Source organism: Camelina sativa, chromosome 2 (assembly GCF_000633955.1).
Source record: "Camelina sativa cultivar DH55 chromosome 2, Cs, whole genome shotgun sequence".
Taxonomy (NCBI): Eukaryota; Viridiplantae; Streptophyta; class Magnoliopsida; order Brassicales; family Brassicaceae; genus Camelina; species Camelina sativa.
The window spans coordinates 5,567,553-5,591,613 of NC_025686.1; the positions used below are offsets into that span (position 1 = coordinate 5,567,553).

Consider the following 24,061-nt stretch of genomic DNA (forward strand, 5'->3'; position numbering starts at 1 on the left):
TTTTTTTTTTATAACCATTTTCTTCAGGGTTATTGACAGTGGATGACGTTTATGTGAGAATTGAATTGTTTATTGTATATGTGGGAATGAGTTGATTAGATTAGGTATCTGGCATATACTGATACACGAATGATGAGGAGACTTGTGTTTTTATTGGTTATGAAATTTGTATTGCTTTCTTTATGCTTGTTTGGCTTCTTTAGTATCATGGGTGTTGTTGTATAATGGCTAGTTGTAGTTTTAGTATCAGTGATGAAGTATTAAAAACTCAGAGATCAAGGGTCCCTTAGTATCAGATAGCAGACAACAATACGGTTACATTAGTGGATCACACTGTGCTGACTCTTTTTTTCTTGTTTCCTTAGGCACAAGGTTTTGTCTGCTGAACTAGAAACTGGAAGCTCCAAATTTATATTCATCAACCATTCCTAGCCGTGTCAAGATTTAAACTGTCATCAAGAAATTCAAGGACGGAGCTTCTACGTATTAAGTGCGATGGTCTCTGACAGGCATTCTGCTCGTTTGTATAATTCCCTCCCAATGGAGAGGGTCAGAACAATTCTAACACATACTTACCCTTATCCGCATGAGCATTCACGTCATGCTATCATTGCTGTATTCTTTGGTTGCCTATTCTTTATTTCATCGGATAACATGCACACCCTCATAGAAAAGTTTTCACTCAAGTGGTGGTCCATGTATGCATGTTTGCTCGGATTTTTCTACTTCTTTTCTTCTCCATTTATCCAGAAGACCATTAGACCAAATTATTCAAACTTCAGTCGGTGGTAAGTAACTGTTGATTCAATCTTCTGAAATGATCAGATATCAACTTTCACTCTTTGACATTTCATAATTTTCTTTTGTTTTGGTTTTGGGTGTAGGTACATCGCCTGGATTTTAGTTGCAGCTTTGTATCATCTTCCTAATTTTCAGTCAATGGGTTTGGATTTGAGGATGAATTTGTCCTTGTTTCTAACAATTTACATATCATCCATACTCTTCCTTGTTGTCTTCCACATCATCTTTCTTGGCCTTTGGTATGTTGGTCTTGTTTCTCGCGTGGCTGGAAGACGCCCAGAGATCTTAACCATTCTTCAAAACTGCGCTGTAAGCTCACCATTGCCAGCCTTGCACATTAAAGCCCACTTATTTGCTTCAAATATTCTCTTTCCTATAAAAATGATTGTCTTCATGTCTTTCCGCTTGTGCAGGTTCTTAGCATGGCCTGCTGTATATTTTACAGTCATTGTGGTAATCGAGCTATTCTTAGGCAAAAACCACATGGGAGACAGTATTCTAGTTGGTTTTCGTTCTGGAAAAAAGAACATAGGAACAATACCTGGCTTGCAAAATTCATTCGTATGAATGAGCTGAAAGACCAAGTGTGTTCGTCATGGTTTGCTCCTGTTGGATCTGCAAGTGATTATCCACTATTATCCAAATGGTTCATTTACGGGGAGGTATCTCTTCTTTAAACTGTTCTTATGAGTTGTGAATACGTTTTATTTGTTCACTCTTTAATAATCCTATTCATACCTTGTTATTTGCAGATTGCATGCAACGGATCGTGTCCTGATTCATCTGACGAAATTTCTCCTATATACTCCTTGTGGGCCACATTTATTGGTCTTTACATTGCCAATTATGTAGTGGAGAGATCAACAGGGTAAATAGCGTCTATGTCATAAGTGTCAAATTAATATGTGCAATTGAGGATCAACAGTACATTCATATGAACAGCTTTGGTCTTACACTCAAAGGGCATGTTTAATCTTAGAGTTTTAATATACTTTTTAGGTGGGCTCTGACACACCCTCTATCAGTCGACAAATATGAGAAGCTGAAGAATCAGCAATTGAGACCTGATTTCTTAGATATGGTTCCTTGGTATTCAGGGTACGTCAATGCTAAACTAAAATTTTCCCTTTCTGCTTACCATTTTTTTTTAATGTGGCAAGTAACAGAGGAAGGCAGGATACTTTAACCAGGTGCTGACCTATCTCATTGTATATTTCAGAACATCGGCTGATTTGTTCAAAACTGTGTTTGACCTCCTTGTGTCAGTCACGGTATTTGTTGGCCGCTTTGACATGCGGATGCTGCAGGTAGACCTTTTAAACTTATGATATGATATTCTCAGGTCATTCCTCTCTTTGCAGATAGACATCTGAGATAATTGAATTTAACTTTTGTTGGTTTTTTCCTTTGTGCCAAATCTTTAGGCTGCAATGACCAAATCTGATGATGCAACTGGTAGAAAGGAACTTTTGTATGATCACCTTGCTGATAAGAATGATTTTTGGTTTGATTTCATGGCGGACACTGGTGATGGGGGGAATTCATCATATAGTGTTGCGAAACTTCTTGCTCAGCCTTCTCTCAAAGTTCCAGTGGCTGATGATTTTCTATCTCTTCCACGGGGCAATGTACTGCTTATTGGAGGAGATCTTGCGTAAGTGCTTTACTTATTATTTGTATATATTTACATATTCCCAAGCTTTTGTCAAATCTAACCATGGCTGTTTTTCTCCAGATACCCAAATCCGTCATCTTTTACATATGAAAAACGTCTCTTCTGTCCTTTTGAGTATGCGCTGCAGCCACCGCGTTGGTATAAAAATGACTCTATTGCTGTTGACAAGCCTGAATTACCCGATGGAGTGTCTGATCTTAAGAGTTATGAAGGTCCACAATGTTTTCTAATCCCTGGAAACCATGGTGAGTTTCAGGTCTCAGCTTCATTTATTTTTTAAAGAAATTGTTTCACTTACCTGCATGCATATTCGGTTTCTTCTTTCATCTCCTCTAACTGTAGGGTTATTTGTTTATTATTTCGTAGACTGGTTTGACGGACTCAATACTTTCATGAGGTATATATGCCATAAGAGTTGGTTAGGCGGCTGGTTAATGCCTCAGAAGAAAAGCTATTTTGCCTTGCAGCTACCTAAGGGATGGTGGGTGTTTGGTTTGGATCTCGCTCTTCATGGTGATATTGATGTCGACCAATTCAAATTCTTTTCCGAATTGGTGAAGGGCAAGGTAGTTTGTGTATCACTTTTCTTTTCCATCCTTTATATAGGGTTTGTAGATGTAATGTAAATATTTTTGTCACCTAGTCAGAGTTCTACCATTAACTGGCTAACCACCTACTATATACTGTATTACTCTGGTTATATTTGTGATGCCTTTTGTTTCTGAAATGCTCCTAACAAGTGGATTAGGCTATATTTTTAGTGGCTTCATCTTTTCGTATTACTCAATTTTCATTTTATTGCTTTAATAAAATTAATATTTTTTCGTTCAGGTTGGTGAGAATGATGCTGTGATCATCATCACGCATGAACCAAACTGGCTTCTTGATTGGTACTGGAGCGGCGATACAGGGAAGAACGTGAGACATCTGATATGCGACGTTTTGAAATACAGGTGCAAACTTAGAATGGCAGGAGATTTGCATCACTATATGCGACATTCATGTAATCAATCAGATGGACCTGCCCATGTCCAACATCTTCTTGTTAATGGCTGTGGAGGAGCTTTTCTGCATCCCACCCATGTGTTCAGCAATTTTTCAAAGTTCTATGGGGCCTCTTATGGAAGCAAGGTTGCCTACCCCTCTTTTGAGGATTCAAGCAAAGTAAGTTTCCTCTCACAAACTTTCCTTGTTTATAACTTTTCATAGTCATATATTAACTGGTGTTTTCGGCTGTTTGCAGATTGCTTTGGGAAATATTTTGAAATTCCGGAAAAAGAACTGGCAGTTTGATTTTATTGGTGGTATTATATACTTCATCTTGGNGCTTCAAATATTCTCTTTCCTATAAAAATGATTGTCTTCATGTCTTTCCGCTTGTGCAGGTTCTTAGCATGGCCTGCTGTATATTTTACAGTCATTGTGGTAATCGAGCTATTTTTAGGCAAAAACCACATGGGAGACAGTATTCTAGTTGGTTTTCGTTCTGGAAAAAAGAACATAGGAACAATACCTGGCTTGCAAAATTCATTCGTATGAATGAGCTGAAAGACCAAGTGTGTTCGTCATGGTTTGCTCCTGTTGGATCTGCAAGTGATTATCCACTATTATCCAAATGGTTCATTTACGGGGAGGTATCTCTTCTTTAAACTGTTCTTATGAGTTGTGAATACGTTTTATTTGTTCACTCTTTAATAATCCTATTCATACCTTGTTATTTGCAGATTGCATGCAACGGATCGTGTCCTGATTCATCTGACGAAATTTCTCCTATATACTCCTTGTGGGCCACATTTATTGGTCTTTACATTGCCAATTATGTAGTGGAGAGATCAACAGGGTAAATAGCGTCTATGTCATAAGTGTCAAATTAATATGTGCAATTGAGGATCAACAGTACATTCATATGAACAGCTTTGGTCTTACACTCAAAGGGCATGTTTAATCTTAGAGTTTTAATATACTTTTTAGGTGGGCTCTGACACACCCTCTATCAGTCGACAAATATGAGAAGCTGAAGAATCAGCAATTGAGACCTGATTTCTTAGATATGGTTCCTTGGTATTCAGGGTACGTCAATGCTAAACTAAAATTTTCCCTTTCTGCTTACCATTTTTTTTTAATGTGGCAAGTAACAGAGGAAGGCAGGATACTTTAACCAGGTGCTGACCTATCTCATTGTATATTTCAGAACATCGGCTGATTTGTTCAAAACTGTGTTTGACCTCCTTGTGTCAGTCACGGTATTTGTTGGCCGCTTTGACATGCGGATGCTGCAGGTAGACCTTTTAAACTTATGATATGATATTCTCAGGTCATTCCTCTCTTTGCAGATAGACATCTGAGATAATTGAATTTAACTTTTGTTGGTTTTTTCCTTTGTGCCAAATCTTTAGGCTGCAATGACCAAATCTGATGATGCAACTGGTAGAAAGGAACTTTTGTATGATCACCTTGCTGATAAGAATGATTTTTGGTTTGATTTCATGGCGGACACTGGTGATGGGGGGAATTCATCATATAGTGTTGCGAAACTTCTTGCTCAGCCTTCTCTCAAAGTTCCAGTGGCTGATGATTTTCTATCTCTTCCACGGGGCAATGTACTGCTTATTGGAGGAGATCTTGCGTAAGTGCTTTACTTATTATTTGTATATATTTACATATTCCCAAGCTTTTGTCAAATCTAACCATGGCTGTTTTTCTCCAGATACCCAAATCCGTCATCTTTTACATATGAAAAACGTCTCTTCTGTCCTTTTGAGTATGCGCTGCAGCCACCGCGTTGGTATAAAAATGACTCTATTGCTGTTGACAAGCCTGAATTACCCGATGGAGTGTCTGATCTTAAGAGTTATGAAGGTCCACAATGTTTTCTAATCCCTGGAAACCATGGTGAGTTTCAGGTCTCAGCTTCATTTATTTTTTAAAGAAATTGTTTCACTTACCTGCATGCATATTCGGTTTCTTCTTTCATCTCCTCTAACTGTAGGGTTATTTGTTTATTATTTCGTAGACTGGTTTGACGGACTCAATACTTTCATGAGGTATATATGCCATAAGAGTTGGTTAGGCGGCTGGTTAATGCCTCAGAAGAAAAGCTATTTTGCCTTGCAGCTACCTAAGGGATGGTGGGTGTTTGGTTTGGATCTCGCTCTTCATGGTGATATTGATGTCGACCAATTCAAATTCTTTTCCGAATTGGTGAAGGGCAAGGTAGTTTGTGTATCACTTTTCTTTTCCATCCTTTATATAGGGTTTGTAGATGTAATGTAAATATTTTTGTCACCTAGTCAGAGTTCTACCATTAACTGGCTAACCACCTACTATATACTGTATTACTCTGGTTATATTTGTGATGCCTTTTGTTTCTGAAATGCTCCTAACAAGTGGATTAGGCTATATTTTTAGTGGCTTCATCTTTTCGTATTACTCAATTTTCATTTTATTGCTTTAATAAAATTAATATTTTTTCGTTCAGGTTGGTGAGAATGATGCTGTGATCATCATCACGCATGAACCAAACTGGCTTCTTGATTGGTACTGGAGCGGCGATACAGGGAAGAACGTGAGACATCTGATATGCGACGTTTTGAAATACAGGTGCAAACTTAGAATGGCAGGAGATTTGCATCACTATATGCGACATTCATGTAATCAATCAGATGGACCTGCCCATGTCCAACATCTTCTTGTTAATGGCTGTGGAGGAGCTTTTCTGCATCCCACCCATGTGTTCAGCAATTTTTCAAAGTTCTATGGGGCCTCTTATGGAAGCAAGGTTGCCTACCCCTCTTTTGAGGATTCAAGCAAAGTAAGTTTCCTCTCACAAACTTTCCTTGTTTATAACTTTTCATAGTCATATATTAACTGGTGTTTTCGGCTGTTTGCAGATTGCTTTGGGAAATATTTTGAAATTCCGGAAAAAGAACTGGCAGTTTGATTTTATTGGTGGTATTATATACTTCATCTTGGTCTTTTCATTGTTCCCTCAGGTGCGTATTAAGCTTTTCCTATTTAAATATTGCACAACATGCAGTAATAATAGATTGGGAAGCTGAGATTGTGTTTTATATGCTGTAGCAGTTCTTTTTGGTTCCTGAGTTTTGCATATACGTAGATTTGCTTTTTCCTTGAGAACCATCATATAGGCTCACTTCTCACAAGAAAACTGCAATCTCATTCCCTTCTTGTTCCTCGTTTATTTCAGTGTAAGCTAGCTCACGTCTTACGAGGTGATTCGTTTTCTGGTCACCTTGAGAGTTTCTTAGGCACTNTATGAGTTGTGAATACGTTTTATTTGTTCACTCTTTAATAATCCTATTCATACCTTGTTATTTGCAGATTGCATGCAACGGATCGTGTCCTGATTCATCTGACGAAATTTCTCCTATATACTCCTTGTGGGCCACATTTATTGGTCTTTACATTGCCAATTATGTAGTGGAGAGATCAACAGGGTAAATAGCGTCTATGTCATAAGTGTCAAATTAATATGTGCAATTGAGGATCAACAGTACATTCATATGAACAGCTTTGGTCTTACACTCAAAGGGCATGTTTAATCTTAGAGTTTTAATATACTTTTTAGGTGGGCTCTGACACACCCTCTATCAGTCGACAAATATGAGAAGCTGAAGAATCAGCAATTGAGACCTGATTTCTTAGATATGGTTCCTTGGTATTCAGGGTACGTCAATGCTAAACTAAAATTTTCCCTTTCTGCTTACCATTTTTTTTTAATGTGGCAAGTAACAGAGGAAGGCAGGATACTTTAACCAGGTGCTGACCTATCTCATTGTATATTTCAGAACATCGGCTGATTTGTTCAAAACTGTGTTTGACCTCCTTGTGTCAGTCACGGTATTTGTTGGCCGCTTTGACATGCGGATGCTGCAGGTAGACCTTTTAAACTTATGATATGATATTCTCAGGTCATTCCTCTCTTTGCAGATAGACATCTGAGATAATTGAATTTAACTTTTGTTGGTTTTTTCCTTTGTGCCAAATCTTTAGGCTGCAATGACCAAATCTGATGATGCAACTGGTAGAAAGGAACTTTTGTATGATCACCTTGCTGATAAGAATGATTTTTGGTTTGATTTCATGGCGGACACTGGTGATGGGGGGAATTCATCATATAGTGTTGCGAAACTTCTTGCTCAGCCTTCTCTCAAAGTTCCAGTGGCTGATGATTTTCTATCTCTTCCACGGGGCAATGTACTGCTTATTGGAGGAGATCTTGCGTAAGTGCTTTACTTATTATTTGTATATATTTACATATTCCCAAGCTTTTGTCAAATCTAACCATGGCTGTTTTTCTCCAGATACCCAAATCCGTCATCTTTTACATATGAAAAACGTCTCTTCTGTCCTTTTGAGTATGCGCTGCAGCCACCGCGTTGGTATAAAAATGACTCTATTGCTGTTGACAAGCCTGAATTGCCCGATGGAGTGTCTGATCTTAAGAGTTATGAAGGTCCACAATGTTTTCTAATCCCTGGAAACCATGGTGAGTTTCAGGTCTCAGCTTCATTTATTTTTTAAAGAAATTGTTTCACTTACCTGCATGCATATTCGGTTTCTTCTTTCATCTCCTCTAACTGTAGGGTTATTTGTTTATTATTTCGTAGACTGGTTTGACGGACTCAATACTTTCATGAGGTATATATGCCATAAGAGTTGGTTAGGCGGCTGGTTAATGCCTCAGAAGAAAAGCTATTTTGCCTTGCAGCTACCTAAGGGATGGTGGGTGTTTGGTTTGGATCTCGCTCTTCATGGTGATATTGATGTCGACCAATTCAAATTCTTTTCCGAATTGGTGAAGGGCAAGGTAGTTTGTGTATCACTTTTCTTTTCCATCCTTTATATAGGATTTGTAGATGTAATGTAAATATTTTTGTCACCTAGTCAGAGTTCTACCATTAACTGGCTAACCACCTACTCTATACTGTATTACTCTGGTATAGATTTGTGGTGCCATTTTTTTTCTGAAATGCTCCTAACAAGTGGATTAGGCTATAGTTTAGTAGCTTCATCTTTTCGTATTACTCAACTTTCATTTTGTTGCTTTAATAAAATTAATATTTTCTCGTTCAGGTTGGTGAGAATGATGCCCTGATCATCATCACGCATGAACCAAACTGGCTTCTTGATTGGTACTGGAGCGGCGATACAGGGAAGAACGTGAGACATCTGATATGCGACGTTTTGAAATACAGGTGCAAACTTAGAATGGCAGGGGATTTGCATCACTATATGCGACATTCATGTAATCAGTCAGATGGACCTGCCCATGTCCAACATCTTCTTGTTAATGGCTGTGGAGGAGCTTTTCTGCATCCCACCCATGTGTTCAGCAATTTTTCAAAGTTCTATGGGGCTTCTTATGGAAGTAAGGTTGCCTACCCCTCTTTTGAGGATTCAAGCAAAGTAAGTTTCCTCTCACAAACTTGCCTTGTTTATAACTTTTCATAGCATTCAGATATTAAATGGTGTTTTCGGCCGTTTGCAGATTGCTTTGGGAAATATTTTGAAATTCCGGAAAAAGAACTGGCAGTTTGATTTTATTGGTGGTATTATATACTTTATCTTGGTCTTTTCATTGTTCCCTCAGGTGCGTATTAAGCTTTTCTTATCTAAAGATTGCACAACATGCAGTAATAGATTGGGAAGCTGAGATTGATGTTTTGTATGCTATAGCAGTTCTTTTTGTTTCCTGAGTTTTGCATATACGTAGATTTGCTTTTTCCTTGAGAACCATCATATAGGCTCACTTCTCACAAGAAAACTGCAATCTTATTCCTTCTTGTTTCTCGTTTATTTCAGTGTAAGCTAGCTCACGTCTTACGAGGTGATTCGTTTTCTGGTCACCTTGAGAGTTTCTTAGGCACTGTTTGGAACGCCTTTGCGTATGTGATGGAACAATCTTATGTGTCTTTTACCGGTGTCTTGATGTTGCTGATAACTGCAATCGCATTTGTCCCCTCAAAAATATCTCGGAAGAAACGGGTTGTAATTGGAGTTCTTCATGTTGCAGCACACCTGATGGCAGCTCTGATTCTCATGTTGATGTTGGAACTGGGCATAGAAATCTGTATTCAACATAATCTCCTTGCAAATTCTGGTCAGTTTTCATACCAACGTGCATAATTTTATTGTATACTGAACAACCATCTTCACTCACTGGGTGAAATTTTCTGTGTTTAGCCTTTATTGATTTTGTGACTCCTACATTTTTGTTTATACAGGGTATCATACATTATATCAGTGGTACAAATCAGTGGAGAGTGAGCATTTCCCGGACCCTACTGGCCTTCGAGCCCNCACTGGTGATGGGGGGAATTCATCATATAGTGTTGCGAAACTTCTTGCTCAGCCTTCTCTCAAAGTTCCAGTGGCTGATGATTTTCTATCTCTTCCACGGGGCAATGTACTGCTTATTGGAGGAGATCTTGCGTAAGTGCTTTACTTATTATTTGTATATATTTACATATTCCCAAGCTTTTGTCAAATCTAACCATGGCTGTTTTTCTCCAGATACCCAAATCCGTCATCTTTTACATATGAAAAACGTCTCTTCTGTCCTTTTGAGTATGCGCTGCAGCCACCGCGTTGGTATAAAAATGACTCTATTGCTGTTGACAAGCCTGAATTGCCCGATGGAGTGTCTGATCTTAAGAGTTATGAAGGTCCACAATGTTTTCTAATCCCTGGAAACCATGGTGAGTTTCAGGTCTCAGCTTCATTTATTTTTTAAAGAAATTGTTTCACTTACCTGCATGCATATTCGGTTTCTTCTTTCATCTCCTCTAACTGTAGGGTTATTTGTTTATTATTTCGTAGACTGGTTTGACGGACTCAATACTTTCATGAGGTATATATGCCATAAGAGTTGGTTAGGCGGCTGGTTAATGCCTCAGAAGAAAAGCTATTTTGCCTTGCAGCTACCTAAGGGATGGTGGGTGTTTGGTTTGGATCTCGCTCTTCATGGTGATATTGATGTCGACCAATTCAAATTCTTTTCCGAATTGGTGAAGGGCAAGGTAGTTTGTGTATCACTTTTCTTTTCCATCCTTTATATAGGGTTTGTAGATGTAATGTAAATATTTTTGTCACCTAGTCAGAGTTCTACCATTAACTGGCTAACCACCTACTATATACTGTATTACTCTGGTTATATTTGTGATGCCTTTTGTTTCTGAAATGCTCCTAACAAGTGGATTAGGCTATATTTTTAGTGGCTTCATCTTTTCGTATTACTCAATTTTCATTTTATTGCTTTAATAAAATTAATATTTTTTCGTTCAGGTTGGTGAGAATGATGCTGTGATCATCATCACGCATGAACCAAACTGGCTTCTTGATTGGTACTGGAGCGGCGATACAGGGAAGAACGTGAGACATCTGATATGCGACGTTTTGAAATACAGGTGCAAACTTAGAATGGCAGGAGATTTGCATCACTATATGCGACATTCATGTAATCAATCAGATGGACCTGCCCATGTCCAACATCTTCTTGTTAATGGCTGTGGAGGAGCTTTTCTGCATCCCACCCATGTGTTCAGCAATTTTTCAAAGTTCTATGGGGCCTCTTATGGAAGCAAGGTTGCCTACCCCTCTTTTGAGGATTCAAGCAAAGTAAGTTTCCTCTCACAAACTTTCCTTGTTTATAACTTTTCATAGTCATATATTAACTGGTGTTTTCGGCTGTTTGCAGATTGCTTTGGGAAATATTTTGAAATTCCGGAAAAAGAACTGGCAGTTTGATTTTATTGGTGGTATTATATACTTCATCTTGGTCTTTTCATTGTTCCCTCAGGTGCGTATTAAGCTTTTCCTATTTAAATATTGCACAACATGCAGTAATAATAGATTGGGAAGCTGAGATTGTGTTTTATATGCTGTAGCAGTTCTTTTTGTTTCCTGAGTTTTGCATATACGTAGATTTGCTTTTTCCTTGAGAACCATCATATAGGCTCACTTCTCACAAGAAAACTGCAATCTTATTCCTTCTTGTTCCTCGTTTATTTCAGTGTAAGCTAGCTCACGTCTTACGAGGTGATTCGTTTTCTGGTCACCTTGAGAGTTTCTTAGGCACTGTTTGGAACGCCTTTGCGTATGTGATGGAACAATCTTATGTGTCTTTTACCGGTGTCTTGATGTTGCTGATAACTGCAATCGCGTTTGTCCCCTCAAAAATATCTCGGAAGAAACGGGTTGTAATTGGAGTTCTTCATGTTGCTGCACACCTGATGGCAGCTCTGATTCTCATGTTGATGTTGGAACTGGGCATAGAAATCTGTATTCAACATAATCTCCTTGCAAATTCTGGTCAGTTCTCATTCCTCATGGTTTTCATACCAAAGTGCATAATTTTATTGTATACTGAACAGCCATCTTGACTCATCACAATGTCATGGACGCCAATAGATAATAATGATTGGGTGAAATTTTCTGTGATTTAGCCTTGATTGATTTTGTGACTCCTACATTTTTGTTTACACAGGGTATCATACATTATATCAGTGGTACAAATCAGTTGAGAGTGAGCATTTCCCGGACCCTACTGGCCTTCGAGCCCGTATTGAACAATGGACGTTTGGCTTATATCCTGCTTGCATAAAGTATCTTATGTCAGCATTTGATGTTCCTGAGGTGATGGCGGTTACCCGGACCAACATTTGCAAAGACGGAATGGAGTCACTTTCCCGAAGCGGAGCTGTTATCTATTATGCTTCTGTCTTCCTTTACTTTTGGGTCTTCTCAACTCCTGTCGTGTCTATGGTATTTGGAAGCTACTTGTATATCTGCATCAACTGGTTCCACATACACTTTGATGAAGCTTTCTCTTCACTCCGCATTGCCAATTACAAATCTTTCACCCGTTTCCACATCCTAGAAGATGGAGACATCGAAGTTTTCACGCTAGCAGTTGATAAGGTAAGAAAAAACTCTACTTATGACAGTTGCTACCTGACACTGCTGCTACTAATGAACCAAATGCGACTTCCAATCTTTATTGATATCTTAGTTGTTATCTGCATGGTTTAAAGGAACTTTAACCAAAGATGTGTATATTAAATGAGTAGGTGCCAAAAGACTGGAAACTGGACAAAGATTGGGATTCAGAGCCGAAACAGAGTTTCAAGATGAGCTATGAGANCTGATAAACCAAATATCCAATTTGAAAAAAACAACTGAGTGCTTTAACATCAGGTGATGGCGGTTACCCGGACCAACATTTGCAAAGACGGAATGGCATCACTTTCCCGAAGCGGAGCTGTTATCTATTATGCTTCCGTCTTCCTTTACTTTTGGGTTTTCTCAACTCCTGTCGTGTCTATGGTATTTGGAAGCTACTTGTATATCTGCATCAACTGGTTCCACATACACTTTGATGAAGCTTTCTCTTCACTCCGCATTGCCAATTACAAATCTTTCACCCGTTTCCACATCCTAGAAGATGGAGACATCGAAGTTTTCACGCTAGCAGTTGATAAGGTAAGAAAAAACTCTACTTATGACGGTTGCTACCTGACACTGCTGCTACTAATGAACCAAATGCGACTTCCAATCTTTATTGATATCTTAGTTGTTATCTGCATGGTTTAAAGGAACTTTAACCAAAGATGTGTATATTAAATGAGTAGGTGCCAAAAGACTGGAAACTGGACAAAGATTGGGATTCAGAGCCGAAACAGAGTTTCAAGATGAGCTATGAGAGACAGTTTCCAAGTAAATGGTGTGCTCCAACAGCCCAACAAGACCCTGTTAATACCGTAAAGATAGTAGATCGTTTCACGATTCATAGATCAGAAAAACAAAATGGAGAATGTTAGATATGGATCAGTTAAGAACTGGTTTAACTGATCCTTTTGATTGTATTGCTCTCTTTGTATAAAATTAGAATGTAATGTAATGTAGCCTCTCTGCTTATTGTTTGAGATGAATGAAGTATGATAGAATATATGCCTATTGATTCTCTTATAAATTCCAGTTTTCTTCATACTTCTGTCAGTCAAACACACAAAGTTAAATCAGATAACTTCTTATAGAAAGAAATGATTTTTATTGTTTTTGGGTTTTAAGTTACAAAGTAGATTGGCACAACATACTCTATAAGTAGCTTTAGCTATCCCTCTCTCTCTCACGCTCAACCATACAACAATTTTTGCCCTTAATCAAAGCCTTCTTAAAGAGCCTTCCTAATTTTACAAATCAAGGAAAAAATACAGGAGAGGACAACTCATATAAGCTTTTAAAAGGTACAGTGAAGATATCAACCTTGTTAAGGGCATTTTATGAAGAAGGGGCGTATTCATGGATGGCCGTTGCTAATTTATCTCTAGCTTCTGCAGTCTTTGTCCTTATCAGAAAAGTTCTCGGCGTTACATTCTCGCTGGAGTCCTCCTGTTGCAGGTTGACAAAATCAGAGAAACCACAAAACCAACATGAAAACACTAAAAAGGAAGAAGCTTCAGCAGCTTTATTTACCGAGGAGTGAAATATTGCAACAAGGGCGTTCTTCTGTGGGCTCGTCTTGATTCCAGCATACAGTAGTGCATTCAGAAGCAGTTTACCAACCTGACAAGAAAAAATGGATTTATAATGTTGGAAATCTAAAGACCAATTTGAATGTGAAGTGTTGTCTACTGAATCATACATCGTTTCTGACAAGGATTGTGGGTTTTGATTCTTTTGTCCCCTTGTCAACGCCTTCTTTGCATTTTATTGAGAGATTCCCAGTTCCTCTATCTTTCCAACCTTTATCTGCTGGGTCACTTGACTGCACAACATCATAGATACAAAAGCTTACAACGTTCGCATGAACAGAATATCAAGATAACTAAAGTAAAGAAAATAAACTACTTCACAAGCACTATGACACCTACAGAGGGCTTTGAAGGATGGATAAAATTTTAGGAAAGAACATTTTCATCTTTAACCTCTATGGTCTCATACGTGATGCTATTGCCTCATTATGGTTGTTAATATTATTACATCACTCAATATGTGCAAAAACAACAGCAACATATTACGAAAGATAGCGAGTGATATTGTAGAATAGCGGAAAATAACATCAAAGTTTCAGCAAACAAAATACCTTTACATAAAGTTTGCATTTGACTTCATGAACCACAGTAACACCCTCTTCTTTAGTCTTTTTGACAGATGGGCTGCTCGGTTGAGGTTGTTCATCTTCTGCCAAGTCAAAAGAATCCAACGTTTACAGGTCCATTATGCCTCAAGATTTGTTATAGATAATTTCCTCTAGGTAAGTTGTAACTTCAGGATAGAAAACTATATCAAGATTGTGATTTACGAAGAGCTTTGAAGTGGTGAGTCCTAACATAACTTTTTAAAGAAAAGGGAACACGAAATTGGAAGATAACAATATACTGATCAACTTACCACCATCTGCATCATCTGCAGAATCCCGCTTTACCGCTATGGGCACTGGCGCTGCTAGTACCAGCAAACAAGAAAAGGAGAGGTTAGGTCTCTGAAACTATTTTCCTAAATATAAAAAGCTGATCAACGACAAGTCCAATATTTTGCCAATGGAACAAGTAGAGATACCTCCAGATGAAAAAGGGTTTTGATTATTCGAAGATGAGAAAGGAGGTTGGCTAGTAGAGACTGCTCCGGCTTGACTGCTGGAAAATAGACTTGGTTGGCTGCTTTTAGCCGAACCAAACTGGCCACTGTTAAAAGACCCAGTCTGGCTATTTGAGACTGCTCCTGCTTGACTGCTGGAAAATAGGCTTGGTTGGCTGCTTTTAGCCGAACCAAACTGGCCACTGTTAAAAGACCCAGTCTGGCTATTTGAGACTGCTCCTGCTTGACTGCTGGATAATAGGCTTGGTTGGCTGCTTTTAGCCGAACCAAACTGGCCACTGGTAAAAAAACCAGTCTGGCTATTAGAGACAGCTCCTGCTTGACTGCTGGATAATAGGCTTGGTTGGCTGCTTTTAGCGGAACCAAACTGGCCACTACTAAAAGAACCAGTCTGGCTATTAGAGACTGCTCCTGCTTGACTGCTGGATAATAGGCTTGGTTGGCTGCTTTTGGCGACACCAAACTGGCTACTGCCAAAAGACCCAGTCTGGCTATTAAATGTTGAACCAAATTGACTGCTGGAGAATGCTCCAGGTTGGCTTGAAGACAAACTAGACTGACTACTGGAAAAATTGGAAGATGGCTTGTTTGAGAAGAGCCCAGGTTGACTGTTTGAAGCAAATAGGCTATTATTTGAAACTGATTTAACATCGCTACTCTTGGCGTCAGCCACTGTTTTCTTATCTGCTGCACGAGATTCAGGGGATACATTTTCCCCCTTTCCCTTATTTTCTTTCAGCCAGTTGACAACATCCTTAAACTTTTCCTGCAGACATGAAGCAGAAAACTAATGAGCTAGTGTACTGAACAAAAGGTCTAGCACAAAACAAAGCAAGAGACTCAAAGAGTTAGCTACTCTATCCTTTTCTTGATGAGTCGACAAAAAAAAACCATCCTAGATGTTTTTCATTATGAGAAAAGGAGGCCTCTAAATTCAGGATAAATCAAGTACGTACACTGTTAAACATTAAGAGGAATCAAAATATTTTAAACTCATGTCATTTAGAGTAATTACCAGAATGTTGGAAGCATGCGAAATGTAGTCATTCATCCCATCTTCCCAAAGTTCATCAGGATGATTCTTCAGCTGTAACTGCACCCAACTGTTTTCAAATTAAAGCATAACCAATATCTTATTACAGGTACAAACAAACCAAGTTAACTATATATAATAACCCAACAAGCACAGAGATATAAACTTTTCTAAAACACAAGTGTTCACCTTACAAATTGGTTATTAAGAGCTCTCACATTCTTCCTAGCTAACTCAGCTCTCTGCTTATCCAATGATGCTGATGTTAATGAACTCTTCTGCATCGGTGCCACATTCTTCTGGATACCAAATAAGGTTCCTTCCATTGGTTTAGCATTCTTAAACTGCAAAAATTCAAATTCCAGCTAAAGTATGAGCTCACTGATTCAATTCGATATCAAACTGCTCTAAAATTCAAAAACTAACCAAGTAATAGATCTAAAGCAAACACCTTTGAGCTAAATCATAGACAATGCCCACAAACCAGAACTTTTACATTATAAAGTTACAGACTTTATTCATAATCATCAATCACCCAACAAAGAAGTACCCACAAAGTATCAATTTTTCTCACCGAAACAGAGAATCAACGCAAATACCGAATCTTTAACGAGATTCAATCGGCAAAATCAAAACTTTTCTATTGTACCACGAACACAAAAAGTAAATCGGAAGAAAAACTCACGGAAGGGTCATTGGATTCGGAGACGGCGGCGCGTTTTACTCCCCTCATGATTATTCACACACAGTCTCGGCTTTTTGCTTAACTCGGCGGTATTTACAACCGGAAGGAACCAAAAAGAGGCAGCTACTAAAAGGGGGAAATTTTATTTTAGGGTTTATTGTTCTGTCTTTTTTTTTTCTTCAAATTTTATTTTTTTTAAAATACAAACTTTTGAAAGAGGAGAAGAAAAAAAAAAGATTCTCTTTTTAGATGCTAGTTTTCTCCATTGTGGAAAACCACCTCATCCCAAAAAAAATAGAAAAAAATGTATGTTAGGGAATTTTCCATTTTTCTTTTTGGTTTTTCAAAAAATAAATTTCTATCTTGGGTGATTTCATACCCAATCCGCTTTAAATTTAGAGTGAAAAATTCACGTGGGGTTTTGTCTGTCTTAAGAAAACTAGTTGTTGATGTTGTTTTTTTTTTTTTTTTTAACAAAGCAAAAGAATTAGCTCAGACAAGTTAATTAAGAGGGAAAATGTCTACAAACAAAACATGATGTGGAGACATACGTATTTGAGACATACGCAGTTGGCGTACTAAAAAATCCGCTCGTACATTAGCATTTCGAGAAACGTAAATCAAAGAGAAAGAAGAAAACTCCTCCCTATCGATCTGAATGTCGTCAAGATATGTTGCAAAAGCTGGCCAATCATTTGGGGAAGACACCATCTTCACCAAGTCTAAAGCAGTCGATGAGAAAAGCCACATCCTGGGAGTCATGTTCAATCATGCATCGCATCGCCCAGATGAAGGCTTAAACTTCAGCATGTAACGGAGATAAACTTCACCAGAAATTTGTCGCTCCAAGCAAGGGGGCGATCCTTGTGACGAAATACAACACTATCATGTACCTGCAAAAACATCAGTCGCTTTTCAAGAACCGTCAACATAACATCTCTGGCCCGTAAAAATCATAGGAAGAGATAAACCCCCTCTATATCCAGGCGTTGGACGTGTAGGAGTGGAGGGAAACTTCTCCCTCTCAACATCTACCTGAGTCTCCTGCCAGGTCAAAGTCTCGCCTTCCGCCACCCGAACAACGTTATCTGGGCTTTCCGAACTTTCCAAATATACCACATCAGCCAAGGAAAAGCCGGAACCTGTGAACCCGGACTTTTGGGATCTAGAAAATGATCGACATTAGCATATACATAGTTTGTCGGAAAGAGCTGTGGCCCCACTGGTACATGAGCTAACGCCCAGACCTGTTCGTCGTTGTTGATGTTACGTTGTTTGCAGTCGCTAAAACATTATGATTGACTTGTTAATAACAAATTAAATGGACAACAAAAAGATCATAATACTTAATTCTCATATTCAATCCCATTGTTGGTAAGGGAAAACAAGTAATGCCAGTTACATAGGTATTATAAGTGTGAAATAATAAAATTGCTTAAATCCATTTTTTGAAATTTATTTTTGACGAACTTTAAGTATTGTACTTTTAGAGTTGAAAGTTCTTTTGACAAAAAAAAAAATTGAAAGTTGAAAATCTTTCGAGAGTTTAATAAGTCCTACCTTAAGGAATAACAAAAAAATTCATGTTGTATATGTGGTATTGTCTAGTTTTCTCATCGGATATCAGAATGAAAATAGCTGATATATAAGCCGAATATATATATATATATATATATATATATATATATATATTGTAATTTAATTTAATGTTCTGTAAAAATAAAACTTAGAGAGTGTAAACTGAAGAATTCATATACTTATAAGAGTTAAGAAAAACAAACACCACATAATGACTATAGACTCGAACTCTCATTCTAGACTTAAGAAATCGAACATATGACCTACATAAGTTTTTATACGAAGCAAAACTACATATCGTTTTATTGAAGTAACATATATCTAATACATTATAAATCTAATCTTTAACAAAAACTCAAAATCTTTAACTCCCTCCCAAAAACTAAAATTCATTACGAAGCGATGTCGAAGATGAATTCATCCACCAAGGAAGTGAAAAACCCACTAGCCAAATCTTCAACCACACTTTGTCTCTCATCTCCACTAATGCAACCCCATTTCATTTCCTTCACGTATATATCTCTCTTCTCTCTCACTTGCCAACTCGTAAACATCTCTTCTTGTCTCCCCATAACCCAATCTTCTACATTCTTCACCATCAATGACTCCTCTTTTGGCCCAATATCATCTTCTTGAAGATAATCTAACAATAGATTATCTGCTACATGAGAAGCTAGTAGGTCATTTGTTTCGCCAATCCTCTCATTCACTAGAGCAAGCAAGCGGTTTGCGCGTTTTTCTGATTCATCGTCTTCGGTTTCCAATGACTGAAATGAGTACTCTTCTTGTCTCTCTACATAATTCTCTATGCGTTTCTCCAAGTCTAGTGGCTCAAGCCGTACCAAACCGTTTAATCTCCTGCTTTTTCTAGCAATTTTCTCATATGTATCTGCAAATATCAACTTATAAAGTTATTTGATTATAAATTCACATTTCTCTTGTAGTGTATATAAACCGATTTTGCTAGATATTGTTGCGTAATCAATTAATAAAAGTACCAATTTGGTCGGTGGTTTCATCGTCGTCATCATCATCATCATCTTCATCGTCTTTAAAAGGGCATTCCAAGATTGATACTGGACTAAGTTGTTCTTTTTCTTCATTCACACATTCCTACAAATTTGCATTTAATACCAAATCAGTTTCACATGCAAAAAATAACTAACATTAATAAGTTGACAAAAGTCAACCCATCCCAAAGACAACATCATTTATTTATCTATCTGTCTATGCCCCTATCAAATTAATTATGATCGATCGTATCCTCACTTTTGTTTGATTGAGATTTGTGGGGTTTGTTGTGTTACAAATTTACAATAATATATATAATCAAATCCAAGAATAAAATCATCAAGATTACATTAGTTAGTAAAAAAAATCACGAATATGGGTGTGATACTGATACTGATAGTATACAATAAATTCTAAGTATAATGTTATTAGTACTACTACTACTATAGTACTATGTATAAATGTGTCGAGATATGCGTATCTAAATCTAGCTAAAAATATATATAAATTCCATTAAAAATGTGTACGATATAATTGACCTCGTGAGTTAAAAATAATTTGGTACGTGAAGAGTACCATGAAACAAAACAAAAAAAATTAGTACTCTCTAGTCTCGCGGGATCATGTGCCGTATAATACGCATTAGAAGCTACGTAGAAGAATCTTAATTCTTAAAACCATTCTAATCTAAAAATCCTACACCTCACGTGACTCGCATCTTACGCTTTCCCCGACAAGTTTCAATGCTTTCACACTGTGACAGTTGTTGTTGTAATAAAAACTTGAAAACGAGAGTTTAACTAACTAACCTTTCTGTTACACATGCTGTTGTTGTTGTTGCTGTTGACAGATGATGATTCCTCACAGTCATGTGCGTTTAAACACTCTCCGCTCTCATTCCCGTCTTCCACGGCGTCGTTTTCGTTCGATACTTCCTCAGATTCACCACTCGACGACGAAGAGAACGACGAGGAAGAAGATTGTACAACGTCTTCCGATGATGAGTTTGTGAAAAACTCGCTACCGGAACTCGATGAGTCACCGGAGATAAACTCCTCCCCGGTCGTAGTGATAGGAGCTGCTGATATTGAGAATGTTGGTTCCTCCACGACGGTGGTGGAGAGTTGAGAGATGATCAGATCGAACGGTTGATCTAAACTCTCTTCGAACGCGACAGATCTCCACCATTGGATCACTCCATCTCCGTATCCTGTTACTTCACGGCGAGAATGACCTAAGGGTTTTCTCCAAAAGCTTTTGCTTAAAAGCCGTTTAGACAAGCTTCTGGACAAAACGCCATTTTGTTTATTATTATTATTGTCTCCCTTAGAAGACGGAAACGGCAAAAGTCTAACAGCGTTAAGGAAAGCCGTGGAGGCTTTATGAACAGCGTGACTTATCGCTGTCCCACAAGTTGTACGGCCTGATCTTCTTGTGAGACGAGGTTGTTTACGATGATGATGCTGATGGGTCAATCCTGACCGTTTGATCTCGGCGTCAAGGAGACGACGAACGGTGGAGGAAGTTGAAGAAGGAGGTTGACGACGTGGGAAAGATTTGAAACCGTTGGATGAACAAGAACTGAGATCATCGAGTAAGTAATCTCTTAACATCAATGGCTTCAGACGTCTCTTGCTTGTTGAAAGTCTTTGATCAGAGGAACTGATCATCGACGCCATTGTTGCAAAGCTAAGAACACGTTGATGATTTGAGGTTTTGAGTGATGCGAGATCAATTAGATTTTATAGTGAAGTAGAAAGAAGCTTCTATGTAAGGTGTGTGATCACGAAACCGAGGTTTTCAGATATTTTTTTATTATTATTTATTTTGAATTTTGAAGTTTCGTTTGTGAGAATTATTTTATTGGGTTTAGATTTGAAATCAGAATCTAATAAATAATTAGAAATAAAGTTAAGATTAATAAGTTGAAGAGAGAGTGACCAGAAGTTGACCTTGTAATAAAACAGGAGACGAGATTCTTGCGGCTGAGATACAGTTTTTGCCTCTTCACGTGTGTGTGTGTATGAACGTCAATATTAGTATTAGATTTACAACAGATTTTATTTTATTTTAATGTGTATAAGTATTAATTAGTGTAATTTCCAGATCTATATTAGCAGCTTCCAACTATTACATTGAAACTATAAAACAATTAGCCTGATTTTTTCAGAATCGTTTTTTAATGTGTAGTTTTAGCTAGGCATTACGAAGATTACTAGTTATTTACTGCCGTTGTTTTATCAACCATTCAAGTTTAATTTCTGCAGAATGTTGTATATTGAAAATATGTATTTATAAGAAACGTATCAAAATATAAAATCTAGAAAGTAGAAACCTCTTTCACTTTGATTTCCATCATTCCAGTTCCATGTATCAACCGAACGTAATTGAGCAGAGAGAACAAAAAAAAGTAACAAATCAACAAACGTAATACTTTGAAACTTATTTTTTGAGTGTTTGTGTTTTATTTGGTTCATTATATATATTCACTATTCAGATTCGTTTTGATTTAACAGTTGATCATTGCATGAAAGTTATTTACATAATATGTACTAAAGATATACTTTAGCCCAGCCCAACATAATCAATTGGCTAAGAAAAAATCTTGGCTTTTTTTTTAAGAAGAGGAAAAAATATTGTTTTGTTATAGAATTAGTGTGAGTATACATCACTTGCACAAGTGTCCCTCTTCATGCAAACCATACACCAAGTATCTTCCTTCATGCATCATGTAACACTTGTCCCCAACCTCTCCATCCTTGTCTTTGTCTCCTCCCTCTATAAATAGAAGTCATGTAGAAGAGAAAAATGTGTAATGAGAAGTCTTATTGTCTCTCTAAGTCTCTCTCTACTTTCTGTAGCTTCTCTCTAGTTTCTCTCTAGCTTCCATACACTTATATCTCTAGATCTCTTCTCTTCTCATTTGATCATTCACATCTTGTTCATCTTGTTACCTCCAAGCTTATAGTTCACAACACGTTATCAGCACGATCGTCTTCCGATCCATCATCATTAGTTTGTAGTAACATTCAAGGTATGTAAGTTTGTTTAAATCCAATTTGATTTGATTAGTTTATATGCACATTACTATACATATTATTTATAGAGTAGTAGACTATGATTTTTCTTTGATCTAATGGTAGGCTCTGCCTCCTTGATCATTTAGATCTACATTATTGATCTAATGGTAGGCTCTGCCTCCTTGATCATATGTTCAGATCTATATACTTTAAATCATATGGAAGGCTATACCTCCTAAAATGATTGTTTTAATTTATAAATATATTATGTAGCTTATAATTTTTTTTATAGTTTATATTTATTGCTAAAACAAGATTTTACAAAATTATTTCATAAAATTTTATATTTAACAAATTGTTTTATTATTTATATAGTAATCATGTCAAACTTGGCAAAGCTTGAATTCNAATCTTGGCTTTTTTTTTAAGAAGAGGAAAAAATATTGTTTTGTTATAGAATTAGTGTGAGTATACATCACTTGCACAAGTGTCCCTCTTCATGCAAACCATACACCAAGTATCTTCCTTCATGCATCATGTAACACTTGTCCCCAACCTCTCCATCCTTGTCTTTGTCTCCTCCCTCTATAAATAGAAGTCATGTAGAAGAGAAAAATGTGTAATGAGAAGTCTTATTGTCTCTCTAAGTCTCTCTCTACTTTCTGTAGCTTCTCTCTAGTTTCTCTCTAGCTTCCATACACTTATATCTCTAGATCTCTTCTCTTCTCATTTGATCATTCACATCTTGTTCATCTTGTTACCTCCAAGCTTATAGTTCACAACACGTTATCAGCACGATCGTCTTCCGATCCATCATCATTAGTTTGTAGTAACATTCAAGGTATGTAAGTTTGTTTAAATCCAATTTGATTTGATTAGTTTATATGCACATTACTATACATATTATTTATAGAGTAGTAGACTATGATTTTTCTTTGACCTAATGGTAGGCTCTGCCTCCTTGATCATTTAGATCTACATTATTGATCTAATGGTAGGCTCTGCCTCCTTGATCATATGTTCAGATCTATATACTTTAAATCATATGGAAGGCTATACCTCCTAAAATGATTGTTTTAATTTATAAATATATTATGTAGCTTATAATTTTTTTTATAGTTTATATTTATTGCTAAAACAAGATTTTACAAAATTATTTCATAAAATTTTATATTTAACAAATTGTTTTATTATTTATATAGTAATCATGTCAAACTTGGCAAAGCTTGAATTCACCGCCCTTGATGTCTCTGGGAAAAACTATATGACATGGGCATTAGATGTAAAGTTCTATCTAAAAGGGAATGGGCTTCTCAAAACCCTTGATCCGTCAGAAACGGGGTTAGAAGAGAAAAAAAGCAAGAACCATGATGTTCTTGCATCACCATCTCCACGATGGTTTAAAAAATGAATACATTACGAGAGAAAATCCTGCAGATCTCTGGATCGCGCTCAAGGATAGGTTTGATCACCAAAAGTATGTGATCTTACCAAAAGCCAAACATGAATGGCTAAACCTGAGGTTTCAGGATTACAAAAGTGTAAGTGAGTACAATTCCGCTTTGTTCGGAATCACTTCAAGGATGACTCTCTGCGGAGAAGAAGTTTCCGATTATGATATGATCGAGAAAACATTC

General features: G+C 37.3%; 4 protein-coding genes across 7 annotated transcripts; 2 read left to right on the top strand and 2 right to left on the bottom strand.

Moving 5' to 3' along the window:
• Positions 450-13,484, top strand: LOC104718144 (the record flags this gene model as incomplete). The annotated part of the gene is given in 16 exon segments (XM_010435826.2): positions 450-788; positions 885-1,110; positions 1,215-1,463; positions 1,554-1,669; positions 1,801-1,899; positions 2,021-2,108; positions 2,226-2,328; positions 9,805-9,931; positions 10,013-10,197; positions 10,319-10,518; positions 10,784-11,116; positions 11,196-11,297; positions 11,512-11,809; positions 11,985-12,133; positions 12,695-12,979; positions 13,129-13,484. Coding segments are annotated over 16 exon segments (3,042 nt in total). The 3' UTR covers positions 13,318-13,484.
• On the top strand, positions 2,911-9,797 carry LOC109126254 (the record flags this gene model as incomplete). Its single annotated transcript, XM_019229471.1, has 14 exons — positions 2,911-3,042; positions 3,308-3,640; positions 3,862-4,110; positions 4,201-4,316; positions 4,448-4,546; positions 4,668-4,755; positions 4,873-5,102; positions 5,184-5,368; positions 5,490-5,689; positions 5,955-6,287; positions 6,367-6,468; positions 6,684-6,744; positions 9,363-9,599; positions 9,724-9,797. Coding segments are annotated over exons 1-14 (2,439 nt in total), but the record flags the coding sequence as incomplete, so codon positions are not given.
• LOC104718153 (nuclear pore complex protein NUP98B-like) lies at positions 13,516-17,014 on the bottom strand. 4 transcript variants are annotated; one of them, XM_010435859.2, is made up of 9 exons: positions 16,816-17,014; positions 16,320-16,474; positions 16,113-16,200; positions 15,059-15,863; positions 14,891-14,941; positions 14,583-14,677; positions 14,142-14,264; positions 13,973-14,062; positions 13,516-13,888 (listed from the first exon to the last, which is right to left on the bottom strand). In XM_010435859.2, exons 1-9 carry the CDS (start codon positions 16,861-16,863, stop codon positions 13,778-13,780), a joined length of 1,566 nt encoding a protein of 521 aa, XP_010434161.1. In that variant the 5' UTR covers positions 16,864-17,014; the 3' UTR covers positions 13,516-13,777. The 4 variants fall into 4 exon arrangements, with proteins under 4 accessions (XP_010434161.1, XP_010434154.1, XP_010434146.1 ...); XM_010435852.2 differs by having other exon boundaries at positions 14,891-14,944; XM_010435844.2 differs by having other exon boundaries at positions 14,583-14,680; positions 16,816-17,013.
• LOC104718179 lies at positions 18,605-21,380 on the bottom strand. The gene is made up of 3 exons (XM_010435872.1): positions 20,214-21,380; positions 19,392-19,506; positions 18,605-19,282 (listed from the first exon to the last, which is right to left on the bottom strand). The coding sequence occupies exons 1-3, from the start codon at positions 21,081-21,083 to the stop codon at positions 18,786-18,788; spliced, it is 1,482 nt and encodes a 493-aa protein (XP_010434174.1). The 5' UTR covers positions 21,084-21,380; the 3' UTR covers positions 18,605-18,785.

Excerpts from the sequence above, each read along its gene's own strand:
- LOC104718153 (XM_010435837.2), bottom strand. The coding sequence starts at position 16,863 with ATGAGGGGAGTAAAACGCGCCGCCGTCTCCGAATCCAATGACCCTTCC. Across the intron at positions 16,201-16,319 it reads CTTAATAACCAATTTGTAAG|TTGGGTGCAGTTACAGCTGA; the intron begins GTGAACACTTGT and ends ATTTGAAAACAG. Across the intron at positions 15,864-16,112 it reads CGCATGCTTCCAACATTCTG|GAAAAGTTTAAGGATGTTGT; the intron begins GTAATTACTCTA and ends TCATGTCTGCAG.
- LOC104718179 (XM_010435872.1), bottom strand. The coding sequence starts at position 21,083 with ATGGCGTCGATGATCAGTTCCTCTGATCAAAGACTTTCAACAAGCAAG. Across the intron at positions 19,507-20,213 it reads ACAGCATGTGTAACAGAAAG|GAATGTGTGAATGAAGAAAA; the intron begins GTTAGTTAGTTA and ends GCAAATTTGTAG. Across the intron at positions 19,283-19,391 it reads TGAAACCACCGACCAAATTG|ATACATATGAGAAAATTGCT; the intron begins GTACTTTTATTA and ends TGATATTTGCAG.